Source organism: Eutrigla gurnardus (assembly GCF_963514095.1).
Source record: "Eutrigla gurnardus genome assembly, chromosome: 11".
NCBI lineage: Eukaryota > Metazoa > Chordata > Actinopteri > Perciformes > Triglidae > Eutrigla > Eutrigla gurnardus.
In genome coordinates this window covers 18,985,162-19,002,982 of record NC_139925.1, presented here as the reverse complement: position 1 = coordinate 19,002,982, position 17,821 = coordinate 18,985,162, and the positions used below count along the sequence as shown (strand labels likewise).

General features: G+C 38.4%; 3 protein-coding genes across 4 annotated transcripts; 1 reads left to right on the top strand and 2 right to left on the bottom strand.

Moving 5' to 3' along the window:
- Positions 1-9: 9 nt before the first annotated feature.
- supt3h (SPT3 homolog, SAGA and STAGA complex component) lies at positions 10-7,545 on the bottom strand. Of its 2 annotated transcripts, none has more exons than XM_084021048.1 (12): positions 7,490-7,545; positions 6,295-6,386; positions 4,064-4,148; positions 3,645-3,731; positions 2,760-2,856; positions 2,363-2,535; positions 2,182-2,257; positions 1,890-2,002; positions 1,673-1,777; positions 1,400-1,528; positions 325-414; positions 10-111 (listed from the first exon to the last, which is right to left on the bottom strand). In XM_084021048.1, exons 2-12 carry the CDS (start codon positions 6,372-6,374, stop codon positions 70-72), a joined length of 1,077 nt encoding a protein of 358 aa, XP_083877174.1. In that variant the 5' UTR covers positions 6,375-6,386; positions 7,490-7,545; the 3' UTR covers positions 10-69. The 2 variants fall into 2 exon arrangements, with proteins under 2 accessions (XP_083877174.1, XP_083877175.1); XM_084021049.1 differs by having other exon boundaries at positions 6,295-6,381; positions 7,489-7,533.
- Positions 7,546-8,295: 750 nt separating this feature from the next.
- Positions 8,296-10,586, top strand: runx2a (RUNX family transcription factor 2a; the record flags this gene model as incomplete). Its single annotated transcript, XM_084020929.1, has 5 exons — positions 8,296-8,532; positions 8,616-8,775; positions 9,298-9,402; positions 9,586-9,651; positions 10,252-10,586. The coding sequence occupies 5 exons, from the start codon at positions 8,296-8,298 to the stop codon at positions 10,584-10,586; spliced, it is 903 nt and encodes a 300-aa protein (XP_083877055.1).
- Positions 10,587-11,585: 999 nt separating this feature from the next.
- LOC311020834 (follistatin-related protein 1-like) lies at positions 11,586-17,821 on the bottom strand. The gene is made up of 10 exons (XM_084021050.1): positions 17,785-17,821; positions 17,342-17,413; positions 14,672-14,761; positions 14,043-14,172; positions 13,889-13,918; positions 13,667-13,797; positions 13,404-13,522; positions 12,342-12,454; positions 12,012-12,122; positions 11,586-11,796 (listed from the first exon to the last, which is right to left on the bottom strand). Exons 1-10 carry the CDS (start codon positions 17,785-17,787, stop codon positions 11,681-11,683), a joined length of 915 nt encoding a protein of 304 aa, XP_083877176.1. The 5' UTR covers positions 17,788-17,821; the 3' UTR covers positions 11,586-11,680.

Sequence of the window (17,821 nt, the reverse complement as noted above, 5' to 3'; positions counted from 1 at the left end):
TTTATTGCAACAATATAACAAAAAAAAGACAGTTATTTGTGCAGGCACTTGTAAGAATGCTTTGCATCTTCAGCAGCTGAGGAAGGCCATCCCACTCCTCCAATAAGCACTCTGAGAGAAGGAGAGATTTGTTTTAATGTATGCAGTATTTTGATCTACACATTTTACCTTTGACTAACTTATTAACTTAAAAATGCATTTTGAAAAGAAAAGGCTAGATTTTGACAACAGGAATTCTTCCATACACTTACAAGTACTCCAAACCAATCCTGGGAATACAGAATATAGTAGTGTGTACAATGGAGACATGCATGTTGTACCTACCGTGTGTCTGTAGTTGTATCTTCTGATTGCCTCTCTAATGTGAAAAGGCTGGATGGCTCCACTGGGAGGTTCCACTGTAGCCGGACAGCTCTGAAACAAATAATGTACTGATATAATAAAGGACAGCAAGGTCAGGCCTAGACAGAATATTGGTTTGGATTCATTAATTAAATTAATATTTGAGGAAGATGTCGATCAAAAAATATATACTAGGACTTCTTTTGGCATGACTGTTTTTCTACTTGCAATAATATTTTTTTTCGTCATGCTATACTATGACTTATTTTACAAATTGCGACATAATATACTATGACTTTTATGACTGTTTTGACATGCTTTACTATGACTTAAAAAAACAAAAACAATGTCACAATCCTATATTATTATTTTCCCGCAACATGACATTGCAGAGATTGTCATAGTATAATATGTCGAAAGAAGTCGTAATATTATGTCGAAAAAAGTAATAGAATAGTATGTTGAAAAAAGTAATAAAGTAAATTTATAATATATAATAGGTATTGGAAAAAAAACAGAATGTAATTAAAGGAGTATTGTATGCCAAATAAAGTCATAGAATAGTCCTAGTTTAATATGGCATGACAAAAACTCACATTATGTCAAAAAATATCAGAAAAAATCAGTTTAGTATGCCATAGAAAATGCTATAGATTAGTATGCCTATTAAAAATGCTATAGAATAGTATGACATAAAAAAAGGTAGATTAGGGTTTAATCTGGTAAACAGGATTCCTGGCAACATCCCATTACACAAAACCAGACAAGGTAATACTAAAACAGAAAATGTGCTTCTGTTCACGGAAAACATTATCATAAAAAGTCATTGTATATATAACATGCCATAAAAGTCATAAAAAAGACTGGGATAGGAGGTTGAGACGATCATAATGTCAATGTGCAAAGCTATGATCAAGGAAAACTGGCTACTTTGAAACATTAGTTTCTTTAACATTTAGTTTACTACATACATCTAAATGTTAGTTTGTAATGTTGATGTCCGTATTAATCAAAATGATAGAATTTAATAATGGACACAGTTGCAGCCCAAACACACCTTTTTACGTTTCCTCTGTCTTGCCCGGCCATCAAGACTCCCGTTGCCCTGTGGGAGGGGCTTTGATGAATGGGAGGAGCCTGGAGTCGAAGGGGGAGTGGCTTCAGGTGAGTCTGGATCCTTCTTTACCTGGGAAGATAGAAGACAGATGCTATATCCCGACTAAATGGGAAGTGTGCTATCCTAGTTTGAGTGATTGGAGACAACTGAATGTGGGCAGATTGTATCAGTGTGTGTGTGTGTGTGTGTGTGTGTGTGTGTGTGTGTGTGTACCTCAGTGTGAGTGTTGTAGTGGATGTAGCTGGCAGAGATCACATGACTGATGGGATTCGTTTTCGCGGTCATTTCTTGCTTCACCAACAGAGACAAATCCACAATCTGGAGAAGGAAAATGAAGGAAAGATATTATAAAATGTGAACGTTTGAACCATGCACATACATAAAGTAGATAGACATAGGATATGTGCAACATGATGATTCAACAGGTTACCTGCGCTACAGTCTCATAGGCCAGGTACGACAGGATCTCCATGGAGATGCTGTTGGGTTTGAGCTCTAAACTGCTGCAGTCGAGCCAGTCCCGAAACTTTGACGCTTTCTTAGCTGGAAAAACATTCACACACACACACACACACACAGAACATGCCAGACAGCCAGAGTAAGTTCTGTAAGTGCCATATAATACATTTCTCCTCACACAATCATCACTTTCATCTCGGCATGTGATCTCTCTTAACACAGTTAATGGACAGTACAATTCTGAATTACTCAATTCAAATCACCAAAGCTGAGCTGTCGACTCTCGCAGAACTCCGAGTACTGGGCCTGGTCCATAGTTCGAGTTTGACGGTCTAGACGCTGAAGACACACAAAACATAATCAATTAATTATGATTACCTTAAAAAAATAACCTTCAATGTCATATTTTCTATCATCTAATAAGATATCATGGCGACCTCTGACCTCCATCCGCTCCTGTTTTATGGGGTCTACTTCTTGCCGCTCAGCCAATGACAGGAGCTCGCCGGTCTGATCCATCCACACCAGAAAGTCCTGGGCCAATCGCTGCCTCCGCTGGTTGCTGCCAGCAGCTGCACCTGCAGCACCAGCTCCACCTGCAGCACCAGCTGTCCTGTCTGCAGACAAACATGACAAAAAAGTGAATTAATAGGTTCATATTAATCTGATATTTGGTTCTCAAATATGTATTTTAACAGGTGTGCTGTAAAACAACATGGTCAGGTTGCAGGTAACAGTTTAAACCCAATTCATAAAAGTAAACCCTTCTTCATAACAAATTGTTCTATCGATTAATGAATTAAAAACTGTCATGGATGTGTATGTGTGAGAATGGATGTACCCGTTTCTTGCTGCATCTCTTCTTCCTCCAGACTTTTGAGTAGTCGGGATTTATAATCTCTGAACTGCAGATATTTTAATAACCTCGACACCTTCCTCTGGGGAAGGACATTGAGGTAGATAAGAAAACAGAGACAAAGCAGAAAAATGGCACACAGTACAAGGACTAAGATGGAAAGGTGTAACAAAATGTGTGGAGGATAACAGAAATAAATGACTACGTGAAATAGAACTACATGATATTTCATATTTGCATGCGTTTCCGTACATGTATGTATGTTTTGTATTGTTGTATGTGTGACCAGAGGAACATGGAGGAGGAGCAAAAGAAGGGCAAAACAATGTAAAAATATATCAATATTAATAATAAACAAATTCAATAAATAAATAACAAAATATGAGGAAAAGGGTGGGATTGCTTTGGGCTGAACCCCAGAACCTTGAGAGGAGTCAGTCCACTGCAACTAAATCCCTTTATTGTTAATTCTATATTATTTCCTTTGTCCTGATGTCACAAAAAACAATAACAATAATTAATAATTAAGTAAGGGGGACTTGTAACAATAAATAATAAAATAGAATGAATTCATAAATATGTTAAGATAAAAGACATTCATTAAAAGTAGTTATGTATTAGAAGTAGTACTTAACAATGGACAAAGACATAAGAAAGAGAAAATGTGTGTGGATATGATTTGTGTAAAGTCACAGTAATAACAATAATGACGTCTATGTTGAGGAGGATTTAACAGTTATTCATTTCAAAGCTGCAAACCAATGGTGACCCGAACATTGTAAAGTTCCGCTTTATACGTTTTTTAATATTTCTAAATGATAGTATGTTTTGTGTATATAATGCATTTTCTTCAGTGTATGACTTGTTTACCTTATCCCTCCTCATCAGAAACAGGATGTCTTCAGCTGAAATGACCCTCGACCCACGAAGTGACGCCCCCTCGCAGGCCTGATGCAGCTGATGAATACACACATCACATCAGTGGAATTTGCACCACGGAGCAATAGTTAACTTTTGATAGAATTGAACAGGTTCTCTCGTCAGTGATACACAGAAACATGTGGAGAGATCCTGTTGAAAGGATGTATGTGTGTATATACACACACGGGCTATTCTGCATAATGAATATCCGTTTTGATATGTTAAGTATATTTTGATGCTAATACTTTTTTACTTTCAGATTTTGAAGGACTTACTTGTAACAGTATTTTTACACTGTAGTACTGCTACTTTACTGAAGTAAATATCTGAATGCTTCTTCCACCGCAAGTGTACTGTATTGATGTTACCATAGTAATGAGCTGTGTGTGCACGATGTCCTCCACCAGCGCCGCTGTCTCGTGCAGAGGCCGGCGAGCGTCTCCCAGAGCGAACCTGACACACAAAGAAACAAACATTCATTGGTGCTGTAGAGCAGATCTGAAACAGTGGAACACGGTCCGGCTGCAGAGTTAATGAGCTGCTCATTGTTACAAGTCATAGCCCAATAACTAATACTGCTATGTTTTATTCACATTATTTGGCTTTGTTTTGTGAGGATCTGACAGATCGTTTGTCAATCAGTCATTTTTATGATTATTATTGAGCAATTGCAGCTGTACAATTTCCTGAGGGATTAATAAAGTATTCTGATACTGATTATTATTATTAATAATAATAATAATAATAATAATTGTGGAGCTAAGTATAGCTAGGTATTAAAATCCAATACTTTTTGGTACCAGCTAAAATGCGTCTGTAGTAGTAAGTACAACCATCTGGTACTGAAAGCTTATTCAGCGTTATGCTCTCATTTACATTTGGAGTTACAGTTTCTCATTTAAATTGTGTTTAAACACAGAAATGTTTTCAGCCAAAGTTCTTGAATTACTGCATTTACACAATATTTAGAATGAGTCAAATTTGTTAAATTGAAAACAAGCTTTTGAACAAAAACTAGAAAACATTTTGGTGTTTAATGCTGGTATTGCATAGGCACCACTGTTTTGATACACAGACCTTAAAGCTAGGGAAGACCATTTATTTTTAGAAGTTTTTTAAATTGATTCTCTGTCTCCACACACACACACACACACACACACACACACACACACACACACACACACACACACACACACACACACACACACACACACACACACACACACACACACACACACACACACACACACACACACACACACACACACACACACACACACACACACACACACACACACACACTTTGGTCAAACCTGAATTTGCATCTAGAAAAGCCACTTCCACAATGGCAGTCTAACCTAAACCACATCCTGATGCTCTTTCCTTCTCCCATTCCTTCTCTGTACATACAAACATCAAACAGTCTCCCCTGTGGTCTCTCTGCTACCCCCCCATCATCTCTGCTGTGATTGGCTGTTTGCAGCTGTCAATCACACAGGTGAGATAGGATTTGGTTTGGGGTTGTGGGCAGGTTGGCCTCAGGTTCGGAGGTTGGCTTCAGGCTGATGGTTGGTTTTAGGTTTTAGGTTTGGGGTTTAGTTTGGTTTCGGCCTCTCTGACCACTAGCATCATATCTCTGCAGGCTGCACGCACACACACAACACAAGGTAAGCACCCCAAAACACACACTCACACACACACACATGCACAGTAATGAGATTCCACATCTCATATGTGGCTTCTTTTGAAAAATCCACAGAAATATCTATTTTTTTGAGAGATAAAATAAGTGCACTTTGTAAATATGTATACAATAACTGCAATCTGAATATTCCAGCTACAATAAGTAAAGTTGCACAACTCTTGCAGGGGAAAACAACAATCCTCAAATGAAAGGCTGGAACTATGAAACTTTAGCCAATATTTGCCTTAAAATGTCAGAAATTATCATCATGATAGTGGATTATATTGTTAATATTTTTATTCTAAATGGGTGCTAAGCGGTAAAATGTGGGTGTTAACTGCAGCTACAATTCATTTATTGTGTACTTGCTGGTCTAATTCCATTATTTAGTCTGCACTTTTTGGAGTCTCAACTCGTGATTGTAATGTAGCGAACTGAAAGCGTTGCAACGATATTTTAAATGTGCATTAATCATTATCAAGGGATGAAGTTATTGTGATCTCTCTTTCACATGCGTGTGAGCTACTTCTGTTTGATTTAGCGTGCCTTAACAATGCCAGCAATGACACGTTTTCCTTTTATTATATCTCTATCTTACTTACAAACAAGCAATTACTAGTTCAATAATGGGTCAAAACGAAGGTTTAAGGACTGTTTTAAGACATTTGTGTTTCAGTTTTTAATTTCCAGTTCAGTTTTTGCAAAGTATCATGAGCCAAAACAATCTGTCTGTCATTTGGTAAACAGGTTTTTATGGCTTCAAACAGTCTGTTCAGCACCACCAACACGATGCTGCACTGGGGTGAGTCTCCTTCTGTGTGTGTGTGTGTGTGTGTGTGTGTGTGTGTGTGTGTGTGTGTGTGTGTGTGTGTGTGTGTGTGTGTGTGTGTGTGTGTGTGTGTGTGTGTGTCTCACATCATGCTCTGTAGCTCTGGGATGAAACTGGTCCTGGAAGCTGGACGGTCTTTAGAACTGGAGGCAGCAGAGCCAGCCATACCCACAGACACCTGATGACATCAGCAACACAAACAACCATACGTGTATATTCTGCAATACCAGACTTTAAAAAACTATTTAAACAGATCATGTGTTAACAACGCTGCCGTCAATGATTTAATTCATTAAAATACATTTAGTGGTTGCTTTATTGTCTTTACATTATTTCAGTCCTCTGTTGTCCATCATTTTGGAGGCTGCAGGTATTTTTTGTAGTGTTGCATGTGACTTTATACTTATACTACATTTAGGAACTAACGGATCAAGTGTTCCTTTGAGTTGAAAACATTTCTCATACACTCAAGTTAAATAAACTATTGAAAATGCCTCTTAGATCAGCTGGAAAATTGGATCGTCGCAAAGGGGTGTTTTTTCTCAGCTCATGAAAATGTAACATTTTCACAACGAAGCGAAGATGATCTTGTGGAATATGATGCCTTATTGTAGATTAAACTGCCTAACAGTAGTAGGTAAAAAATAGCACAACCTTGAACATCTACTGCAGTAAAATGCCACATACACATTAATGCAGGAAATACCAGAAACATCACATATAATAGTAAAACACTACCAGGGAACATTTTACTGTACAATGAGCTATACTTTTCATAATTAGATTTTGCTGATAGAACTTAACGTTACATACTTTTACTTCAAGGTTTTAATTGTAGGATTGTATTCCCACATTGCGGTGTGAGTACTTTGTATAGGATTTTGAATACAAATACATCACAGCGCTGAACTTTAAACACAGATGTGATGGTTTTGTTACCCACACACAAACACAAGTCACTGTCAAAAAAAGACAATCACTGAGCCAGGAGCCTAAAACAACAAGATAGCAGAACAGATCTGAGGCAAACACACACACACACACACACACACACACACACACAGAGAGAGAGAGAGAGAGAGAGAGAGGGGGGGGGACAGGTGGTGTGACCGCAGTAACTTCCCCTCCGGCAGTGTAATCTGAATGATAATGCAGCGCAGTTCCCTCCTATTCAAACACTGCGGTCAGAAACACACAATGTAAAAGAAAGAAAAAGAAAAAGACGAAGAGGAGCGGAGTGGACGACAAAGAAAAGCTCCAGAAATACTTTATAATCCTCACCAAAGTCGTCCAGGAAAACGTTGTTGTTGCTGCTCCTTCTCCGCTTACCGATTCGTTTGTTTTTCAGCGCGATTTTATGACGTAATAGAATGCTGCGTTCTGGTAGTTGTAGTTTTCTATACTTTCTGGTAAAAAACGTCATCTTACTTTCACCCACGGTTATTGAAATAGTTTCTCTTGGGAAAAAAGTACTAAGCGTGTCATTTACTAAAACAAAAGCTTTAATACACTGAGTTACGCAGCTAAAAATGAAAACAATTCTTTGGTACAAAATAAAACTTTATTCACCACAAGGAAAATTGTTGTGCAGCATTTACAGTAGCCTACAAAATAGGACAAAGCACATATATAAGCCTTTGGTGGACAAATAAATCAAAACAAATGAAATACAGATTATAAACAGATAATTTGCTCAGATCAACAAGTGGAATGCTAACTGAATCAATAGAGCCTACACATCAATGCTAGATTATTAGATTAATACAGCTATGTTGAAACAACAATTCAGCTCATATTGAACTGAATTTTACAATCCAGCCTTACAAGATGTGAGTTTATGTGATTGTTTATTTGACTAAAGATTGGGACCAAGATAGCTGAAGCACTAATAGTTCACACAGCAAATCAACAGGTCTTATTTGACCTATGTAGCAGAACAATAGCTCAGCCTTTATATTATATAGCCTATTATTTTTTTATTATATGTCAATGTGAACAAAGCAATGTATTAGTAGCCTATTATAACTCACTCTTTGTCAACCATATATATTTTGTATTCATAAAGAAAATACAAGTTAAAGACAAACATGGCCAGCATTTCAGAGGAATTATCTCTCTGTTGCTCCCTCACAGATCCTGCCCTGAAGCGTCAGCCAACACCATCGCCAACCAACCACCAACTGGACCATCAGTGTGTGAAGCCCCGCCACCAGCGCAGCACAGCGCCACCCAGGGGTCTGGTACAGACCGACAGCCCAAACTTCCTCTGCAGCAGCCTGCCGCAGCACTGGAGGTGTAACAAGACACTGCCGAGAGCCTTCACTGTGAGTAATCATCCATCTATCCATCCATCCATCCATCTATCCATCCATCCATCCATCTATCCTAACCTTTCTCTATCCTCCAGGTGGTTGCCCTGGCCAACGATGTGCCCGACGGCGTGGTCGTCACAGTGATGGCTGGCAATGAGGAAAACAGCAGTGCAGAGCTACGCAACGCCACAGCGACAATGAAGCAAGGCTACGCCCATTTTAATGACCTCCGCTTCATAGGTCGCAGTGGGAGAGGTGGACAGATACTGATACAATATTTACAGTAAAACACATAAACTTGGACAGAGGCCTCGTTTCAAAGTGGCTTAATTGCAGTTATGAGGAACGAGTCGCACTGGAAGCTCAACATGTTGAAGAAAGATAGTAACGGATCATCTTCACCTCCTCCATTGATTTCCATCTTTTGTGATATAAATGCCGTCCCTCACACAGATATTAGACGTCTACAGTCCAATAGGGTGGGGGTTGACTTGTAACTCAGACAATAATCTTAAAGTTAGTAGGATACAGAGAGAGAAGAGGGGAATACTTGTCCTATTTAAGTAATGATCAATCGTGGACAAGTTTATTTCCATGACCCAAAACTACAAGTTTCTCAGTGGGTTTTGCAATCAAACTTTACAACATATGACAGCTTCTATCCTTCCATTGAAAATCCCCCATGATAAGATTGACTTGATGTGAAACTGTAACAGTGAATCCTATGTAACGTAAATCTGTGTATTTTTCAAAAATGTGTGTTGTTTTTCTTTTCAGGCAAGAGTTTCACACTTTCCATCAATGTGCTGACCTCGCCGCCTCAGATCGCCACCGTGCACAGAGCCATCAAGGTCACTGTGGATGGACAGCGGCTGCCAAGACGTTAGTGCACATAACGTAACATAATGGTTTAATCCACATCATGAGCGTATTCTAGTCCTGCTCAATGTGTTAAGTGTCCTGAGATAACTTCTGTAGTGATATGACACTATAAATACAATTTAATTGAAAAGCTTTCATTCAGAATTAGTCTCACTGACTATTCTTCTCTTTCTCTGTGGACAGGACAGAGGCAGAAGGAGGTGAAGTCAGGACGGTTCAGGTCACCCAGCAGAAGCACTGCAGCATCAGGTGTGTTGATTAAAGCCTTATTATTTCCAATTCCAAACCAACCATGTCAGCGTTAACTTTCACATACAGCAATTGCAATTATGTAACAGTGTGTAGACGTATAACGTCTCCACATTTCAACCTTCATGTTGTGTCGAACAGGTGTATTTTTTCTGTAAATTCTGGCCTAATCTTTATTATCCACAATAATGTTACTGTATTATGAATTATGATGTCATTACTTGCACAGTACTGTATTCTGTTTGTATTGACTTCACGTAAAAACGTACTAATCGACGTAAGCTAATAACTATAGTTGTAGTGGAATAAATAATGGAATATTTCCATCTTAAATATTATTAAAATATTTTATAAAATTCCATATGAAGTGGAAATCCATCATAAATTACCCAGATACACACCCAGTTTACTTATTGTACTATTGTATTGTTAAAGATGGACCTCATGTCATACTGTAATAATGCTGAACAAACTCAATCTGCCAAGGAAGACCATGCAGCTGAAAGTTCTGCTAAAACCTGGTTGACCTTAGATTAGGTTATTTTTAGCTGTCTCCAAGGTCTAGAATGGATTTTTATGCTGTTAATGTTGTTACTCCAGATTGTAGATCATTTTCCTCTTCTCTTTGGACCAATGAGACGTCATTCCTGGGCCAGGTGACCTCTCTGGCTTCCTCCTTCACTCCAAATCCCAGAATGCACCACCTGCCTGCCCTCTCCTATTCCACACAGCCCACACCGTACAGCTCCTACCTGTCGTCTCCTCCCCCCCTGACTCACAGTGGTCCATTCCAGCCAGGCAGCTTCTACTACGGACCGAACCAACCGTTCCAAAACACGGGGGAGGACCGTAGCGTCGTCACAGCTCTATCCAATTACATTGAAGGGGCATGTCTTTCGATCAGAGGGGAGGAGCCTGTCTGGAGGCCTTATTGATTACTGGATGTGTTATCATCAGTTTGATTTGCAATGATTATGATGTTCAAATTCATTGCATTGAAATATTAATATGAATAAACTATTTATTGTTTCTAATTATTATTTAATAGTACAGTTTAAACAATACATTAATAATGTAATGAAATCAATATCACATGTCTTTTCGATTAAACTCTTTCAGAATTTGACAATTCATTTGTGAATAAAGTGTTTATTAGTGTTTATTAACAGTCATATATAAAGCAGGACTAACTTCACAACCCAAGCACACAAAGTAACCTCGTAAGTGCATTATCTATTCTCATTATTTACATTTGATTTCTTCAATAATTATGAAAATCAAGGTTTAGACAAGTACAACTTAAACACAACAAGAATTACATGTAACAGCAACATGCCAAACAAAGTTAAAACTATCTTAAAATCTGATTTTAATCTTAATTGCACTGTCTAATATTTACTGTCTACATTATACCTTTTTGTTTGTTTTGTACTTTTCATTATTCACCATACAATGTCCTTGAATGCTCAGAAAGGTGCCTATAGGTAAAATGTATTATTACTATTATTATTAATAAAAATTGGTGGTACAACTTCACCTGCAGTAAATAATCAATAAAAAAACATACATATAAACTAAATCATAGAAAGCAGTTTTAAGTCTGTATTAGTTTGTGTTGAGATGTTCTTGTTATCTGGAGCTCAGTGGCTGATTGGCTGCTACAGGAGCAGTGGGCATAAACTCAGGTCTCCATGGTGACGGTATCCTGTTGCAATAGGTACAAGGGGTGTTCACTTACGGCTACTTACAGGAGAGATGAACAATACCACACTGGAAATACTCCATTACAGGTAAAGGTCCCGCGTTGCAAACCTTAACGAGGTAAAGGTATTTAATATATTTATGTTAAATTACAGTCTCTTCAATATGCTGTGTCCTGCTGTCGCAGCAGTGTCATTGTGGTTTATGTTTTCACACATTTTTTGAGTCGAATATTTTGCTCTTTGATAATGAGTCGATGAGTTTGATTACAATATCAGGAGACTAATGAATGAATGAATGATGGATTACATTCCCCCATCGCAGCAGTTCAGTGTTGACGGTCCACCTGTAAAGCGTTGAGTTCAGCCACTCTCTTGCTCCACTCCTCTTCTGTCATTTCTTCTTCTTCACCTTCCTTAACATCATCTTCCACCTGAAGCTCTCCTGAAATACAGATAAGATTCAAAAATACCAGCCGATGATAGAAAAGAAGAAGCTTACAAGCCCAGAACAAGAGGGAAACCTAAACTCTGGAAGCAGCCAAATCCATGCAAACAGGCTTATTATTATCACTACCGGTATATTTTTTGGTTGAACGTGAACTCAGCAGTGTGTGTGTGTGTGTGTGTGTGTGTGTGTGTGTGTGTGTGTGTCCTCACCATTGCAGGTCAGAGCGGTGCAGACCCAGTTTCCACAAGCACACACGCACTTGTTACACTCCATCCGAGTTTCAGCTCCGTCCTCGAACACTTCATCCTCCAGAGCACACTCTGCACACACACACACACACACACACACACACGGAAACGTGCAGGGAAGAAAAACACGACTATGAAACTACAAACACAATCATATATAGTTTCTACATTATTTGAACAACGTGTGTCTTTAAAAACATGATTTATCAGATTCAAACCGGGTTAAATACTCGTTGGCATGAAATACAAATCCCTGTTTAAACAGGGTTCTTTGTGTGTTTGTGTCATTACTTCTCTCATATGGATGGTAGGTGGGCGTCAGACAGTTGATGAACTCTGTTAAACTCAGCTTCCAGTCTGCATTTTCATCCGACAGCTCAATCAAAGCATCCACACACAGAGACCTGAGAGACGGGCGGAGAGTGAGTGATGTTAATGGAGGATTCCAGACATTATTGACTATAAGATTTGTTTACAGAAAAAAAATCATATTTAAAACCAATCAAAATTGCTGTTACAGGTTGTTGTTTTTGCGATTACTTTCACCTTAAAATGGAATGCTTACACGAAACCTTAACTTTTGTAATCATCCATTAAACAAAGGCACCAAACACTTTACAAACATGGAGGCAGAGAGAGGATGAGGAAGAGGGAGGGGAGGAGGAGGATGAAGAAGAGGACCAGGACACATTGCAGAGGGCGGGATCCAAACCCATCGCTTACAATACAATTTTAATGTTCACCATTTCTCTTTAATTTGACTGTAATTATTTTTCTTTCAGTAACCGTACATAGTAAAATATTGTATTGATTATTGTATTGATTATTATCTGAAATCTTTTTATCGTATGCATGTTTTTGGGGGGACTTCAGGGGCTCATCTGTTGTGCAGGGATTTACATCTTCAACATTCTTCATGTAAATCCCAGCAGCACTTCACACAACTCCAACCTGAGCAGGTCTACTCAGCAACATAACTTAAGTACAGTACCAGAGTGACTGTGACTCAGAGTTTTGATGGGTGTTGAATCTCACTTTGTACAGCAGGTGATGCTCAAAACACCAAATATAACACAACAATCTTATCCAATCATCAAAAAACATCCCAAAAAATACTTTAAACGTTATTTTTATATATATATATATATATATTTCAAATTCTCATAACTGCGATGGTGACATCATCACAATACTTTTGTATAAAAAGTAAATTATGCTTTATAAATAACATCTTAACTACCACACTGAGGTCTTGGTGACTCGATTGGTTATCTTCTGTGTGTGTGTGTGTGTGTGTGTGTGTGTGTGTGTGTGTGTGTGTGTGTGTGTGTGTGTGTGTGTGTGTGTGTGTACCTCAGCAGCATGCTCGTCTCCAGAGTATCAGAGTATGTGAGGTTGAGGGCCGTCTCATTATGTTTCAGGAAGCTCAGGAACTCTTTGGAGTCAAGCTCTGAATCCCCGTTATCGTAGATCTGTACCACACAAACACACATAGATAGATATTAAATATTGTACTAGTTGTCGAATTCAACTCATATTCATATTCAATTAATTTTCAACTGGATTCAACTTCTAAAACTGCAATGATTATTAGGCATCTTGTGAATAGTTGTGACCTTGAAGTACGTCTGCAGGAGCTGATTGCTTGAGGTCACATTTGGGGCCATGTTGTCCGACTCCACGTCCTCCTGAATCCATTGGATCACTCTTTCTCTCAGCCAATTACGATCTGACAGGAAACACACCACTGCACATACAAATAAAATGGTTAATGTGAATAAAATGACTGTGTAAGTTCTCTTAAAGGGTAACTTCAGTCTGGCCCATTCAAGACTTACTGGGGCTCACATCTCTCTGTGTTGGTTTCTCTGCAAATAGAAACACACAAACCGCGGTCACAATTCACATTCAACATTTCAGCTGTCTGAAGGTGTGTCTGTGTGTGTGTGTGTGTGTGTGTGTGTGTGTGTGTGTGTGTGTGTGTGTACTGACCCAGACAGTGTCCTCTGTGCTCCACGTGTATCTTGGTCTGGGTGATGCAGGCGTCTCTGTGCAGCTCACAGTGATTCCTGTAGGATCTGCCGTTACTGCCACACACCCAGTGCTCCGTCACGTCACACTGCTGCAAAGAAAGAGACGGGGGTCAAACCAGGGGTCAAAACATGCCCTGCACAAATTCATGAGGGTTTTATGAAATAAAACTGGTTTGACCACCTACAATATCTATAACAGTGATGAACAGGTACTTGTACTTTACTTCAGTGTTTTCTTCTCATGTTACTTTCTCTTTCTACTGCACTACATCTCAGAGGGGAATATTGGACTTAGATAGGTAGGTAGATTTTCTTGCTAGTTGTTTTTCAGATAATATTTCTGTAAGGTTTGTACTATTGGGTTTAAAGAAAAGCAGAGGGACATCATGATTTTCTGAAATTTCAGATTAATAAACAAGTCTGTGTATGATGAGGCTATATGTGTTCTTCTGTGCAGTTGTGGCAGTTAACTAACATTTTTGAATGCAGGATCTTTACTTGTAACAGAGTATTTTTAAGGTGTTGTATTAGTACTTTTACGTAAGGATCTGAATACTTCCTCCACCACTGGTATTTAACAGCTTTTACCTGTAAACAGCGACAGACGGGTTCTCCTTTGTTGGTGGATACACACTCTCGACCGGCCCCACAGGAAGTCCTGGCACACACGGACTGATCCTGACACACACACACACACACACACACACACACACACACACACACACACACACACACACACACACAATGAGAGAGATAGAGATAGAGAGAGAAGTATAACATTTTTATGGTGCTTCTGCTTTAAGTGTGTAGAAGTGTGTGTTTCAGACTCCAGATGGTGACCTTTAACCTCTCATTGAGACGGACCTTTTGACAGGCATTTTGAATGACAATGACTCTCTCAACACACACACACACACACACACTTATTATTGAGGCAGCTGGACGACGGTTGAGCTCATGTTATTTTGTGTTCCTCTCCTAAAAATACCCCTCTAACACAGATTTGAAAAAACCTGAACAATGTCGATGCAACATTATGTCCCACCTGACTTTCCTGCTTCACTCAGAAATACGTGAAGATACAGAGGAAAGATGCTCTTGAAAGGTTGTTTCAGCTTATCTTTAATGTAGGATTCATTGCAAAATGATTGTATTAGACTGCATTAGCATTAGCTAAGTGAACAGGCACTCAAGATTAGAAACCAAGATTCTCCTCAAGAAACGTTTACATTCAAATTCCACGCATTCCTGTAAATGTACAGGTCAGCAAATTCAACATAAACACACACACACACACACACACACACACACACACACACACACACACACAAACACACACACACAAACACACATGCACACACTATAGCTACATGCTTAACTCCTACATTAATCTTAATCCTACAACTAAGAAGGGAAGATGGGACAAAAACCTGTCACTTTTCCAAAAATATTCTAGTTTATTTTTTTTTTTGCGCGCTCCACACAAAAATTACAAAAAAGCATATGCACACATGTGAGCACACACACACACACACACACACACACACAAAAGATACATCTGTCGCCTCCAGCTGACATCTGCTCAGTCACAAACCTGCTGTTAGCAAACAGATGCCTGGAGCAAAACACACACACACACACACACACACTATACTGGTGTGTTGATGTAATTACAAGTTCATGTCCGACCTTGTAAAACCATTTTTCCTGCTCACTTTGAATCTTTTGCCCTCTCAGTCTCAGTTTCCTCGGCTCTCTTCATTCCTCACTTTCCCTCTTTATTCAGTTGCCTTTTTTGTTATTTATTTATTTATTTATTTTCTTTCGATGTAAATCAGAATTTTTATCAGAATTTTTTTTTTATCTGATTTTTATCGCCTACCTACATACGGTATTGGTCCTTTTTATTTTTATGTTAAGTTTTAGTTTATATTTAGGTGCAGTTTCAGTATTGTTGTATCATAATGGTATGATTGATACCATTATGATACAACAATACTGTTTTGATAACAAGCCACATGGTGCTCCGAAGAAAACACTGATGTTAGCACATGCTCACAATGACCATGCTAAAATGCTAATGTCAAGTAGCCTTTAATGTTTACCATGTTGACCGTCTTGATTTTGCACATTAACATTTGCACAATTAGCACCAAACACAAAGTACAGCTAAGGCTGAAGGAAGTGTCATTAATGATTGTTGCACTAGAACAGATAGTAGATCACCACATTTTTATCAGTCAAAACCACAAATGTCAACCTCATGGTGACACGAGAGAAATCAGGAAATCGCTTAGATATTATAAAAAATACTTTTTAGTTGTTGATGATTCAATGATGAGGTCACAAATGTTATTTTGTTTTTACCGCATCTTGTTTTCTCTTATTTCTATGAAAAGTTTAAGGCCAAGGGAAATTAGATGAATCAACACTAAAGTTTCTCCTTTGATTTTACATTCATGACCCGAGGCGATAAGCCAGCTGCAGAGGAAACAAACCAACACAGTGTGTGTTTACACCAGAATTACAGCTGGAAGGGCTGACATCAGAGATGAGCTGACAGCCCTAATCATGCACATACCTGAGGACCTGCTCACCTGTGTTGTGTGTGTGTGTGTGTGTGTGTGTGTGTGTGTGTGTGTGTGTGTGTGTGTGTGTGTGTGTGTGTGTGTGTGTGTGTGTGTGTGTGTGTGTGTGTGTGTGCAGCGTCTATGTTTCAGCTTTCAGAGCAAAACATGTTTCAAATTTCATCTCCACATACCAACGCCTTCCTAAATCATGTATCCACCTCAATCCAAAGACACACACACACACACACACACACACACACAAGCAATACACACGCACACAAACTCTCCAGGCGAGATTCCATTTTAGATCTTTTTCCTGTAGTCAGAGGTCAACATCAGTCTTTTCTAAAGTGACAACATATGATGGATTTACAGCAGTGGTTAAAGTGAAAATCCAGAAAATTGGAAAATGTCATCACTGTTTTGATGTTTGGAGCTTTACCCCAGAGTCACTAATGCACCTGTCAGCAGTGTGTTTCCAGGCACTCCTCCCTCCTTTTTCTTATTATCTATATGTAATCTTTATTCATATTTAATGTCTTGTCCTCTTGTTTGTAGGTCTGCTCAGATTTACTGGAATTAGCATGTAAGACTGTTGATTTTGTAATGTAAACTTTATCTCACGTTTTCAACAGAGTTGTCAGTAAAAAATAGATAAATAAATAAAACTAATTCACACTGCTTTTACCTTGGCCAGAGGAGAGGAGGATACGGTAGGAGAGGAGAGGAGCAACAGGAGCACAGAGACAGAAGTCAACATCTGGGGAGGAGAGGAGAGGAGAGGAGAGGAGAGGAGAGGAGAGGAGAGGAGAGGAGAGGAGAGGAGGAAATAATGGAAATGTTAGATTTGTTAAATAATCATTAAATCATCTCAATATCAGGCAAATATTTACAATTTTGACAACTTTTAATATGAATACTATAATACTATAATAAGTATATACTATAATATACTACTACTACTAAAAAAAGTAATAATAATCATTATTATTATTATTATTATTATTATTATTATTATTATTATTAATAATAATAATAATAATAACAATACATGTAAACATTACAATAATAATAACATTAATTTTTATAATAATAAGAATAATAAGAATAAGAATAAGAATAAAGCCGTACCATGCCAGGTTAAAAACAGTTTCTCCACAAGCTGTTG

Bases quoted from the DNA above. Each gene is read 5' to 3' on its own strand.
- LOC311020834 (XM_084021050.1), bottom strand. The intron at 14,173-14,671 runs GTAAAAGCTGTT...CTTTCTTTGCAG, and splicing joins CCGTCTGTCGCTGTTTACAG to CAGTGTGACGTGACGGAGCA. The intron at 13,919-14,042 runs GTCAGTACACAC...TTCTATTTGCAG, and splicing joins GCACAGAGGACACTGTCTGG to AGAAACCAACACAGAGAGAT.
- supt3h (XM_084021048.1), bottom strand. From the start codon at position 6,374: ATGGCTGGCTCTGCTGCCTCCAGTTCTAAAGACCGTCCAGCTTCCAGG. The intron at 3,732-4,063 runs GTAACATCAATA...TGTATTCATCAG, and splicing joins ACACACAGCTCATTACTATG to CTGCATCAGGCCTGCGAGGG. The intron at 2,003-2,181 runs GTGATTTGAATT...ATGTTTTTCCAG, and splicing joins GAGTCGACAGCTCAGCTTTG to CTAAGAAAGCGTCAAAGTTT.